This window comes from Sceloporus undulatus, chromosome 1, assembly GCF_019175285.1.
Source record: "Sceloporus undulatus isolate JIND9_A2432 ecotype Alabama chromosome 1, SceUnd_v1.1, whole genome shotgun sequence".
Lineage (NCBI taxonomy): Eukaryota > Metazoa > Chordata > Lepidosauria > Squamata > Phrynosomatidae > Sceloporus > Sceloporus undulatus.
In genome coordinates, this window is record NC_056522.1 from 284,285,772 (window position 1) to 284,298,595 (window position 12,824).

Genomic DNA, 12,824 nt, shown 5'->3' on the forward strand with positions numbered 1-12,824 from the left:
AGCTTTATTTATAGAGCACTGTAAATTTACACAGCGCTGTACATAGACTCAATTAAAATAGATAAAATAAACCTGCCTGTGGCATACATTCTATGAAAATAATGAAATATATATGTATTAGTGCATGTTAACATTCAATAAAATAAAATCAATTCCAAACAGTCCTGCATTTGGAGCATGAGTTTGCATTTATATGAGTGTGTCAAAGGTTTTTTTAAATTTTATTTTGGGATGGCTTACAATATTCTTGAATGCCCTCCATTCTGCGACGAGGGTATCTAGGGCACCCTGAGTAAACATGCCTCTAAAACATCCCATTGTGGGAGAAAGGTGGGATATAAATCCTTGAAATAAATAAAATAAGTAGTAGTAGTAGTAGTAGTAGTAATATTCATACTTATAAATAATAAATAATGTCTTAATAATCCTTTGTTCAATGACCACTGCCCTGAGTAAACATGCCTCTATGGAAGTAATAATGATAATAATAATAACTTCCTCAGAGACATGTTTATTCAGGACAGTGGTCCTTGAACAAAGGATTATTATTATTATTATTATTATTATTATTATTATTATTATTATTATTTTCTTACCCACCTCTCTTCATGGATCCAGGTAGGGAGGTAGGCTCAAGTCTAGGAAAGCTCATGCTCTCACCTTCTTTCAGTTAGTCTCAAAGGGGCTACAAGATGCCTTTACATGCTGCTTTTCAAGACTAACATGCTTTGAATATTTGTACCCATTTTATGCTCTTCCTCACCAACTTTATCAAATTTCCTTCTCCATTTGACATGACAATAAATTTTAAAAAGACATTTCCCTGGAGACATTCTGATTCTGCTATTTCTCCTTTGTAGTTCTTTTGTTCAAGGGCTGCTGTTCTGAGGTCCCAGATGGAATTCATTTGACATTCTCACACATACAACTTACTTATATAGGTCTGTCTTTGGACTCTCCAGTCCACCCCATACACTGGAAGAAGTAGGCTCGCGTCTAGGAAAGCTCAGGCTACCAGTTTCTCCTTTTCAGGTAGTCTCAAAGGTGATGCAAGATCCCTTTGCATCCTGATTTTCCAGACTAACATGATTAGGGCTTTGAATTTGAACAATAAAACATCTCCCTTACTCACTGTACCCACCCATCTGGATTCTAGGAACCTGGCTTGAGTAGGGGGAAGGTTGTTTCGTTTTTCTGGCTGTCATATTGTAAATGACAATGAGGAAACTGAAATAGTTATAGAGTTCCCATACCTTGGATCAAACACTGATCAGAATGAGGACTGCAGTCAAGAGATCAGAAGAAGACTAGGTTTGGGAAAGGCAGCTATGAAAGAACTAGAACATATCTTCAAATGTCAAGGCATATAACAGAGCATGACAGAATCATGCAAGCCATTGTATTCCCTTTCACGATGTATGGATGCAAAAGCGGGGCAGTGAGAAATAAGAGGAAAATCAATTCATTTGAAATGTGGTGCTGGAAAAGAGTGCTGAGGATACTGTGGGCAGCAAAAAAGACAAACAAATGGGTCCTTGGATAAATCAAGCCTGAAACATCCCTGGAAGCCAAGATGTACTTTGGCCACATCATGAAAAGGCATGACTCACTGGAAAGACAATAATGCTAGGAAAAATGGAGGGATGCAAAAAGAGAAGACGACTTCATGCTAGGTGGATGGACTCTATTAAGGAGGTCACAAGCATGTTACAAGACCTGAGCAGAGCAGTAGAGGACAGGGAATCTTGGCAATATCTCATCCACAGAGTCATCATGAGCTGGGAACAACTCGAGGGTGGCTAACAACAACAACAAATATTGTAAATACAAATTAGTTTGAGAACCATAACCATAACAATCATAATATTATATAACCATAACATTACTTTCTTAGGCCTGTTACAGACTGCCAAAATAAAGCTGCTTCGGGTCTCTTTGGAGGTATGCTATTTAAATGATGCATGCATCCTAAGAATCCGGAAGCTGCACCAAAAGCTGCACTCTGGTGCTTATGAATGAAGTGTGGCTTTGGTGCGACCTCCGGACTCTTAGGACCCATGCATCACTTAAATAGCATACCTCCAAAGAGACCCGAAGCAGCTTTATTTTGGCAGTCTGTAACAGGCCATTGTGTCTTTTTTGGGGTGGGTGGGTGGGTTTGCTTCATTATGGCATCAATGTAATCAGTGATTTTCCGATTAATGTAATCAATAGCATCAATGTGGCAGCAGCTTTTCTATTGTGGAAAATTAAACAAAAGACTGCTGCTGCCATAGTAACACTATTGATTACATTAATATGAAGATCACTTATTACACTGATGTCATAATGAAGCCCCCCCCCCAAAAAAAAAAAAACACGCAAGGAATGTAATATTATGGTTACTTTTTCCAGTGGTTGGGAAAGCTGGACAATTAAGAAAGAAGAAAGCCAACTTGAAGTGTTGCGCTAGAGGAGCGTTCAACAGCTCTATAGATGCCAAAATGACCAATAAATGGGTCTCAGAGCAAATCAAGCTCTCACTAGAAGCAAGATGGCTGTCCTGCTTTGGACATATCATGAGGAGACGTTGTTGTTAACTGCCCTGGAGTCTGCAGGACTCATGGAGATCCTGTGGAAGAGGCATCTCCATGATCCATTCTCCTCCACTGCTCTGCTTAGTTCCTGCAGATTCAGACCCAGGACCTCTCTGACTGAATCCATCCATCTGGCATGCAGTCTTCCTCTCTTCCTACATGCTCTGCCTTTCCTAGCATTGTCTTTTTCTAATGAGTCATGCCTTCTCATGATGTGGCCAACATAGGACAGCCTCAGCTTGATCATCTTGGTTTCCAGGGAAATTTCAGGCTTGGCTGTCCATGGTATCCTCACCACTGTTATCCAGCACCACACCTCAAATGAATTGATTTTCTTCTTACTTGTCTAGCTCTCACATCTTTCACGGTGCAGGGGAATACAATGTCTTGGACAATTCTAACTTTGCTGCTCAGTTGTATATCTTTACTCTTTACTATCTTGTCTAGGCCTTTCACATCTGTCCTTCCCATTTCCAGTCTTCTTATTACTTGACTGTAAATATCAAATTATGAAATAGCCTGCCGGAAGAGATTCGAAGTATTACTAGTCTTGATCACTTAAAAGAGGCAGTCAAGACATATCTCTTCCAGCAGATCTTTCCAGATTAAGATCCTTGCATTTATTTGTTTGACAATTGCCCTAACTGCCTCTCTCCAGGGAGGGTTAGGGACATAATGAAACATATTGTTATTGTATTTTATGGATATTTTTTAGTGTAAGCCACTTCGATCATTTGGAGAAGCGGGATATAAATAAATAAATAAATAAATAAATAAATATTATTATGGTGATTAGTTTGATCCTAGCAAATTCTTTAACTATTTCGATTTCCTCATTGTGTAGGTTGAATTTACATATTTCTTCTGTGGTCATTATTTTTATTTTCTTTATGTTCACTATTAAGCCTATCTTTGTACTTTCCTCTTTGATCTTCCTTAGTAACTGTTCCAAGTTTGTGATGTTTTCGTCTGGAAATATGGTGTCTTCCGCATATCTAAGATTGTTGATATACCTTCCTCCTATCTTCACTCCTTCTCCTGAGTCTGAACTTGCTTTCCTTTTGATATTTTCTGCATAGAGGTTGAGCAGGCTCAAGAGGAAAGACAAGACATAACTCACTGAAAAGATAATAATAAAAGAGGGAGACTGTGCTACAGGCCGATTGATTCAATCCAGGAACCCACTGCCCTGAGTTTCCAAGACCTGACCAGGATAGTTGAAAAATTAGGATCTTGGAGGGCTCTCATTCATAGCATTGCCATAGCTCCAAGTTGACTTGATGACTGATAACAACAAAGTATTTTTGTTTTAGTTTTAAAAGCTAGATCTAGGATAGAGTCCTGTACGCCAGTTATTCTGCATGAAGAGCTACAGGATTTCATGGTCCAGTTACAAAAGCTTGAACACTCAAGAGCCTGGAAAAGTTACTTTTGGACTGAAAATCTTAGATTATTGAAGTTGTAGTTCAAAAAAGGAATTTTCCATATTCTGAACTGATATAATACACACACACATCCTGCCATTCACCCAGTAAAAATCCCAAGGCATGTGCAACAGATATGCTGGCAGAACACTGCAATGTCAAGGTGCACATTTGGCCTGAGGCTCTCCTCTCAATTCCATTCCTATAGAGCTGGGGTTCCCAACCTGTGATCCAAGGAGCCTTTAGGGCTCTGCATTCACTTCCCAGGTGCTCCATGGCCACTCCAGGAAAATGAAAGAAATAAAAATTGAATGATATTAAAGAGTTAGAATATATTCTTATATACGCTCCTAAACACTATTAATTTGTAAGACATAGTGTAGTGCTTTTAGGGGCTCCACTATAGAAAAAGGGCACCGTATGTCAAAAAGGTTGGGAACCTCTGGTTTAGAGAATAACTTTTGTTGATAGCACAAAAGAAAGTGCAACTACATTTTCATGGTGCTATCAGTTTGCGAGAGTTTCTGTAGTCAAGAGGCAAATTGAAGAGTGCAAAGGGATTAATGTTACTCAGACAGACAGATATCCTGGAAGAAGCAAACTGTTTCAAAGAATGATAATGCTATTGTCATACAGCTAATGGGCACTGGGATCTCCATAGTGAACATAGTTCATCAAGGCATCACTCTTTGGCAAGTTGAAAGTTGTGTATTCATAAGGGGCTATTTTAATTTAGTTGTGCAAAAGGAGTGTACAAAGAATGATATTCATAACATTGGTCTTTTGTGCTCCATTGTTGCATTGTAAAAAGGCTGCTGGTCTTTTTTGACAATTTGGTATGCATGCTTTACGGTAAAAACTCAAACCACTTTTGTTTCTGGTTGGCTACATGTTGCAATGTCCTTTCCTTGCAGTAGCTCTTCCCCCTTGTATTTTACACTGTTGGAGTAGGATAAGCTTGTAGCTGCAGTTGCATTGGGTCCTCACAATGCCCCAACATTTTTACAGTGCTTGGGGCTTGCCGATTCAAGTTTGACCTGAGTTGGCAAATTCCCAGTGATTGTTTTGCAAGCAGCACAGTGGAATTAAAATAATTGGGAGTATTTATCCACTCCCTTTAAAAAAAACACCAAAAAACAAAACCACAAATGATTCTTTGACAGCTGCATGAGCATATGATAAGGAGACTGATGCCCTCTACTGAGATTTTAAAGTAAATGCATTTGTTTGGTCTTTTGGGAATACGTACTGTGGCAGATGTTTGACTGAGAAGCTTCTCTTGCCTTTATATATGACTTTCTATTTTATGTTTCTGAAATGTGCTTATATAGCAATGAGTCATCCTGTGCCATAAAATAAATAAGCATGATATGATGCACACATTCACTCACACAGTAAAAATATTGTTTGTTGTTGTTGTTGTTTGTGTGTACCTTCAAGTTGTTTCCAACTTATGACAACCTTAAGGCAAACCTATCACAGAGTTTTCTTGTCAAGTTTCTTCAGAGGAGGTTTACCACTGCCATCCTGTGAGGCTGAGAGTGTATGACTTGCCCAAGGTTTACATGGCTGAGCTGGGACATGAACCCTGGTATCCAGAGTTAGGGAGTAGTTAGGCACTGACCTTTTGTGGGATTGCATGCTCCTGTGAAGCAAGGGGCTATGCTGATGGTAGCAGTGCTGCTGCAGGGTTTCTCATGTCAGACCTCTTTTTCTGAGGAACCAGACTAAATGTGCCAAACAGCTACTGGGTAGCCACAGATGACACTGGTGGAGGATGTCTCAGAGACAACTGTTGTGGCACCAAAGCTAAACACTTGCCAGTACTCTGCAGAATGAGTCATGGTAAAACTAGGGTTGCCATATGTCAGGACCTCCAAACCGGGACAAATGTAGGACAAAATTTTCAAATGTAGGACACTTTTTTTGTGTCCTGCATTTGAATAGGAGCCTCACTGAGGGGAGGCTTTCCCTCCCAGCCTGGGCCCTGGCCTTGTTGCGGCGGCGGCAGCGGCGGAGCCCAAGCGGGGAGGGAATCCTCCCTTCAGGGAGGCTTTCCCTCGTGGCCTGAGCCCCGGCCTTGCGGCAGCAGCGACAAAACTCAAGCAGGGAGGGAATCCTCCCCTCGGCCCAGGGGCGGGGGCAATCCTGGGGGCAGGGGCAAACTGGGGCGGGACCATGCAGACCCACCCAAAACCGGGAAAGTCCCGCCCACAGGCGGGATATGGCAACCCTAGATAAAACCCTTTTGTATGTCTTTTACCAAGGAGAAATAAGGCACACTAGGATTGGTGTCACTCAGTGTGATAACTCTTAGTGTCACCCACATGGACCTCCTCACAAATCAGACCATACAAAATCCTTAGTAATATTTTTTCTGTGAAGATGAGCACTGGACTCCCTTTGCATTTTGCAGTGACAATGCCAGAGCCCTACACTGAGGAGCTGCCTCCTCCAGATCCAAATAGGCTGTTCCTCTGGCTAAAAGATAAACTATTATCTATGGCTATATATTTGGTTTTAAAATTTTTCCTCCCCCTCTCTCCCAAGATTTTAATCATTGAAAGTAAGTGAGAATCTACTCCAGTTCTAACTAAAATCTGTCAACAAATATAGAAAACAAAATAGTGGCTCACAGATTGGAAATGCTCAATATGTATTCCAAACCCCAAGAAAGGGGACACCCAGGGATTGCAACCACTGGACAATTGCCTTAATTTCTCATGCAAGCAAAGTGATGCTCAAAATTCTACAACAAATATTTTAACTATATATAGAGTGAGAAATACCACAGATGTCCAAGCTAAATTCACATAAGGAAGAGGCACTAGGGATTATATTACAAACTCTGTTGGATAAGGAAGCACACCAAAGAATTTCAGAAGAAACCAGCCAGTGCTTTATAGATTATAGCAAAGCTTTTGATTGTGCAGATCATGAAAAACTATGGATCTCTCTTAAAGAAATGTGTGTGCCACAATATTTACTGATCTTGATGTATAATCTGTACTCAGGATAAGAAGCTACTGTTAGGATAGAATATGGAGAAATTAAATGGTTTCCAATTGGCAAGGGGGTTAGGTTGCATTTTATCATCGTATCTTTTTAAAATTTACACTAAAGCAGGACTTGGAGGAAGGAGGTGTGAAAATTGGTGTCATGAACCTCAATAATTTAAGGTATGCAGATAACACCATACTACTAGTAAAGAACAGCAGAGATTTGGAAAGATTACTGAATAAAATCATGGAAGAAAGTACAAAGGTAAGTTTGAAAGTTGAACATTATGAAAACAACAAAAAAAATGACCACAGATGATTTACATAACTTTAAAGCAGACAATGAAGACATAGAAATAGTTCAAGATTTTCCATATCTTGGCTCAGTCATTAATCCGAATGGAGAGTGTAGACTAGGACATGGAAGGGTAGCTATGAAGGATCTAGGCATGATGATGAAATATAAAGGTATATCATTGAATGGTAAAGTCATGCTCTATTCTGCAATTGATTTGAGAGCTCCTATGATGGTTGATGGTAACATAGCATTGGCCATTATGCTACACTAGGTTAGTGATTCTGTTCCATATATTTGCATTGCCAGAATAATGCTAAATAGTGTGACATTACTTCGACAGTCCAAAATGTTTAAGAGAGCTCAGGCAGCATCATTTAAGAATGGAGCATTTTAGTCATTTTCATTTTCTTTCATCATGCCTATTGTTATTATGAATTTTTCAACACTAGTAACATTATGGCAATGATATATGATCAGCAAGACTATGTGTATTGTCAGCCATCCATCCTGTTGATTAAGTCTTGACAGTGCTTTATAATTTGTGTGAAAGAAAGATATTTATTGGGTGGGTGTGGGGTAACAGCAGGTCAGGATCTGCTCAGTCTGAAACTCCACAGAACCTGAGAATACCCCATCTTTACTCTCCTCTTCACAATTTATACTAGATTGGAGCTGACAACTTCTACTCTGAGTGGTGTAAGTTAACAAGGGTAGTCTTTTTAAAAAATCATTTTACAAATGTTGAATTAAAAATCAATGAAACAAAAATATGTATATGTGTGCGTGTGTACATATAACATTAATGAATAATTATTTTAAATAATTGGAAAGCCAGAGTAGGAAATTACATTCCCTCCCACATTCTTGATGAAGAAATAAAGCAACTAATTTGCATTGCTGTTAGAGAAGCAATCTACTCCTTCACACATCAGAAAATTAATGTAACATACTCAACCAGTATTTCCCATGCATTTGAAGAAGTGGCCTGTAGGCCATGAAAACGTAAGCTGAAATAAATTGGTTAGTTCTAAAGATGTCACAAGACTCCTTTCTCTCTTCCTTCCCTCCTTTTGCCCCTAACTGCTCTATTTCTCAAACAAGTAGCTGTGTTAGTCTCTTGCAACATAAAAAAATAAGAAGGTAGGAGAGGAGGAAAAATGGAATGTAGCAGCACTGTTAAGACTAGGTAACTGGTTTTTATTTTTGCATGAGCTTTCTTGGATATAAACTCATTTCTTCTGCATTTCATCTGAAAAAGTGTGTTTATATTCATGAAAGCTTGTGCAAAAATAAAAACCAATTAAGTCTTAAATGTGCTGCTACATTCCTTTCCACCCTCCCCTTCCAATCCTCTTTTTTACGTTCTGTTTCTGATATTTGAGTGTGAGTGCCATTGTTTTCAGAGGAATATCAAGCAGAAGTGCAAAATACTTTAGGGAACAAAATCCTAATGGGCAATGTTGGAAAGGGGTACAGCCCACAGCCCTTGAGGAGGGAGAATGGAATGGAATATTTTACTCAATATGATATTTTATTCAAGTGGAATATTTTACTGAAACACTGAGTTTTGCTTTGCAATATTTTGTTGCAGGTTCTACATATATACTAGAACAAGAGAGCTCATGGTACCACCCCTTATGCAAGTTGTTATCAGTAGTAGTAGTGGTAGTATCCCATCTTTCTCACAAAATTAGGAATTAAGACAGCTTGTTATGTCCTTTCAAGTCATTACCAACTTGTCATAAACCAACCATGAGATTTTCTTGTAAATGTTTTGTTTTGAGGATTTTTTCCTTTGCCTTCCTCTGAGACTGAGAAAAATTGACTTGCCCACAGTTTAAAAAGCTAAACATTTACAAAAAGTGTGGCTCAGATGGAATCTGTAATGACATAGTGAGTGGAAGAAGCTCTCTGTGCACATGGTGTGCAACTGTGTTTGCAGACTGGGGATCAACCATGGCTGAAGAGACAACTGTAGTTTATCGCACAGGCCTCTGGAACGGGCCTTGTGCATTACAAAAGGGGCTGGGATGGAGCCGGAACAAGTGGGGGATGCATTTTACCGCAGACAGAAGTCTCCATTCCGTTCTGTTCCCCATCCATCCCAAAGGAGGCGATTTTTGAGAACTGTTCAGTAACCGTTCTCAAAAATTGCCTCCTGTGAGACGGATGGGGAATGGAACGGACTGGGGACTTTAGTGTGTGGTAAAATACGTCCCCCATTTGTTCCGTACTCATTCCCAGCCCCTTTTGTTCCGTTCCCAATTCATCCCTGTGCGATAAACTCCTAGGTTTGTGACTGGTTTTTATACCTGAGATCCTAGCCTGAAGGGATGCTAGGTGCTATCTTGCAGTGTAACAAATGCCTGATGATCTGCTCAGGGAATTGACAATGGGATTCCAGAAGGACTGATGGGTTTAACATTGGAGTAACAAAAACAATGATTGGATTTAAGACAATACCAAGACAGAGGGATAGGTAAATTGGTTGGGAACACAGCAGCAGGTAGGTAGTAAGCATGGGCTCACTCGCCTTTGTTCCTAGTGCACAGGATATGCAGAGAGCCTGGGGGCGGCGAAGGATGGAGCAATCAGCAAACCCATTTTGCATTTATCTTGGTATTACCTGGGTCCTTTACATGTCTTTGGATTCATGTGTCCTTACCATGGGAAAATCTCCTGATGTTCCAAAGGTCATGATGACCTCTGAAGAACATGCCTGGCTCCAGATATGAAAATATGGAAGCCCCAAATATAATGAGGGGTAGGTCAGATATGCTAACAGGATAATACAGTACATTTAAACTAAAACACCGCTTAAATAAATATTAAGAAAATTCCCTGAATATCTATCTATCTATCTATCTATCTATCTATCTATCTATCTGGGACAAATCTATGGGCTCACAACCCAAAATTAAATGCCTGTCCTGACCTAGGCACTGATGTCAGTCTTGTTTTGCTGAACCCATCATGTGGCCACTATTTGGGGTGTTGGGCTGTGAGCCCATCGATTGGTCCCAGTGCCTCAACCTAACTGTACCACAGTCCAGTCCTTATGTGGCCAAAAACTGCCACTAGCTGTGTACAAGAGAGGCTGAGAGAACCGCAAAGTAATGTATAAAAATAAACTTACACGCACCTTAAAATCCATTTCATATAGAAGTACAAAATGAAACTACTTATCTTAAATGTTCACTGCACTGAATTTTCAGGTTTTTTTCCCCAGTTACATATAAGTAACATCTTTAACAGCCCAATTTTCACAGAAGTATTTGGATTGCCCGATATTTTTTTTCCTGGTGTTGCTTCTTGTTTTTAATAATGATATTGAGAGAGATGAAGCTCCTCTTGTAGGACACTTCCATCTGAAGCCTATGACCTGTTGAAATTCTGCCACTAATGCAAGGGCCTAAATACCCTAAAGGCAATCAGATCCTGTCTGATCTTGGAAACTATGCTGGGTCAGCCTTAGTTAGTACTTGGATCGGAGACTAGTACCAGGTGCTGTAGGCTATATTTCAGAGGAAGGAATGGGCAAAATCACCTCTTTGCCTAAGAAAACCCTATGGAATTCATGGGTTCATCACAAATTGATGGGCATCTGGAAAGCAAACACACACACACAATGCAAGGGGGTTCTTGGAGATATAGCTCCCTCCACTATATAGGTGGTAACCTGTATTTTAAAAACAGTAGTTTTTCACACAAGATAGCAGTGCTGTGAAGTATCCACAGTTAGCATTTGGGCAGGAAGGAGGTGACCCAGCATCTTTACTTTGCTACTAAATGAGAATTGTAGGGGAAATTCCAGCCTTGGCTTTGCTTTGTCTTCCCAGGTCTGCTCTTTCTTTTCCACGAGTTCTCTGTTGTTTTGCCTACTTAAAAACATTATTTATTTCCCCTTTCCCACCAACTCTGTCCATTTACTGCCTGAGTGTCTTTTTCTGCCCTAGAAATAGTGCTCATAGTCTATAGGGGAAAGTATATTACAGTTTAATAATTTATTTTAAATAAGTTTATTTGAAGTATATAATTTATTTTAAGTAAACAAGTTCTGAAATATGGCTTTTGTTGATGTTGTTGTCATGGTTTTAAATGTTATATTGTTTTAGAATACACTCAGCTCTCCACGTCCACAGATTATTTTACCCAAGGATTTAAGCATCTATGGCTTGAAAATATTTTTAAAGAGTATATATACATTTAAAGTATACATTCCAAACCTTGATTTTGCCATTTTATATAGGGGACACCACTGGCGTTTATCACACTGGGGCTAATTTCGGCATTAAAGAGAAATTAAAGTGCATTTAATGCATCACACAAATAAAGCAAAAATGGTGAGTAATTATAGTAATGATTATCACACACAATTGTGCAAATAAAGTGATAACGGAAATGCATTGCCGCTGAATCCCCAAAGTAAAAAGATGTTTGTTAATGCTTTTTTTGACTACTTGATTGATGGGTTTTGTGTGACGTTATGTGAAATTGTTTTGCATAATTACACAATTTTTCCAGGATACTCATGGGATAAACTCCCAATCTCCTTCATGTGGTATACTCCATAGGTCATTGTATTTAATGGGACTTTGTGGAACCATGGATTTTGTTATCCGCAGTGGGTCCTGGAACCAAACCACAGAAGATACCAAGGGCCCACAGTATTGATATTTTAATCATATTTAGTATTGCCAAAGTTGAAACTATACCTTTAATAGTTGTGGAGAGGAGGGAATTTTGGTAGGTGTTGTTTTTCACACAAACACCTGCTGAAATTCCCTCCTCTCCACAACCATCAAATATAAAGGAACTGTCTCTAGCTTTTACCCTGGCAACCCTATAGCAACTTGTGTAATTTTTACCTTACTAATGTTTCAGTATGCATCTTGTTTTGATTCATGTGCAAGCCATCTTGAGTCGCATTCAGAAAAACATGGGATAGTAAATAGTAAATAAATAAGTAAATAAAACTCCCTGAACTGATGAGATAAATGGTGCCAAGTGAGTCAAAACTATAAGATGAAACTGGGAACCAGTAAAATTTAAAGAATGGTGACTATTAATGTAAAATGCACTGTATATGTGAGGGGCCAATGTATATACTTGGGGCTGAAAGACAGATAATTTCTTAAAAGAAAACACAGTAACTTCTGGTATGCCTTCTGGGTAATAGTTTAATGACATTTAGTGACATTTCTGTTCAGAAAGGGCTAAGCCACTGGAGAACAAGGGACTACACAGCCTGCAGTTGTCTTGCCCAACCTGAGGTAAAATTCAAGTTTTAGATGTTTATAAATTGAATGGATTCTCCACACTGCAGAAATAATCTGGTTTGATACCGCTTTAAATGCCATGGTTCCAGGCTATGGAATTCTGGGAACTGTAGTTTGTTGCGGCACCAGAGCAAAGCACCCTACATTTCAACCTTCTGTCCATCAGGAATTTCAAAATGTCCTCCATTTTGGGCATGGCTAAGAAGCATGAGTTCAAATTTATATTTTAGTGTTTTTAGCTTTTTAGT

At 39.3% G+C, this 12,824-nt stretch overlaps 2 protein-coding genes across 6 annotated transcripts in view; one reads left to right on the top strand and one right to left on the bottom strand.

Moving 5' to 3' along the window:
* PRRG4 (proline rich and Gla domain 4) overlaps window positions 1-12,824 on the bottom strand; it is a 56,983-nt gene that overhangs the window by 19,726 nt on the left and 24,433 nt on the right. The window contains exon 1 of one of the 4 annotated variants that reach the window (XM_042472442.1): window positions 12,166-12,230. The exons of the other annotated variants lie outside the window; for them this stretch is intronic. Within the exon in view, the coding sequence (XP_042328376.1) occupies window positions 12,166-12,203 (38 nt within the window). The 5' untranslated portion in view covers window positions 12,204-12,230. Of the gene's footprint in view, window positions 1-12,165; window positions 12,231-12,824 lie in introns of those variants that run through there. 4 annotated transcript variants of the gene reach the window in all.
* The window catches only part of CCDC73 (coiled-coil domain containing 73), a 115,249-nt gene continuing 114,623 nt past the window's right edge, over window positions 12,199-12,824 (top strand). For both annotated transcript variants that reach the window (XM_042472332.1, XM_042472315.1), the window contains exon 1: window positions 12,199-12,570. The gene's annotated coding sequence lies outside the window, so the exon portion shown is untranslated. The remainder of the gene's footprint in view (window positions 12,571-12,824) is intronic.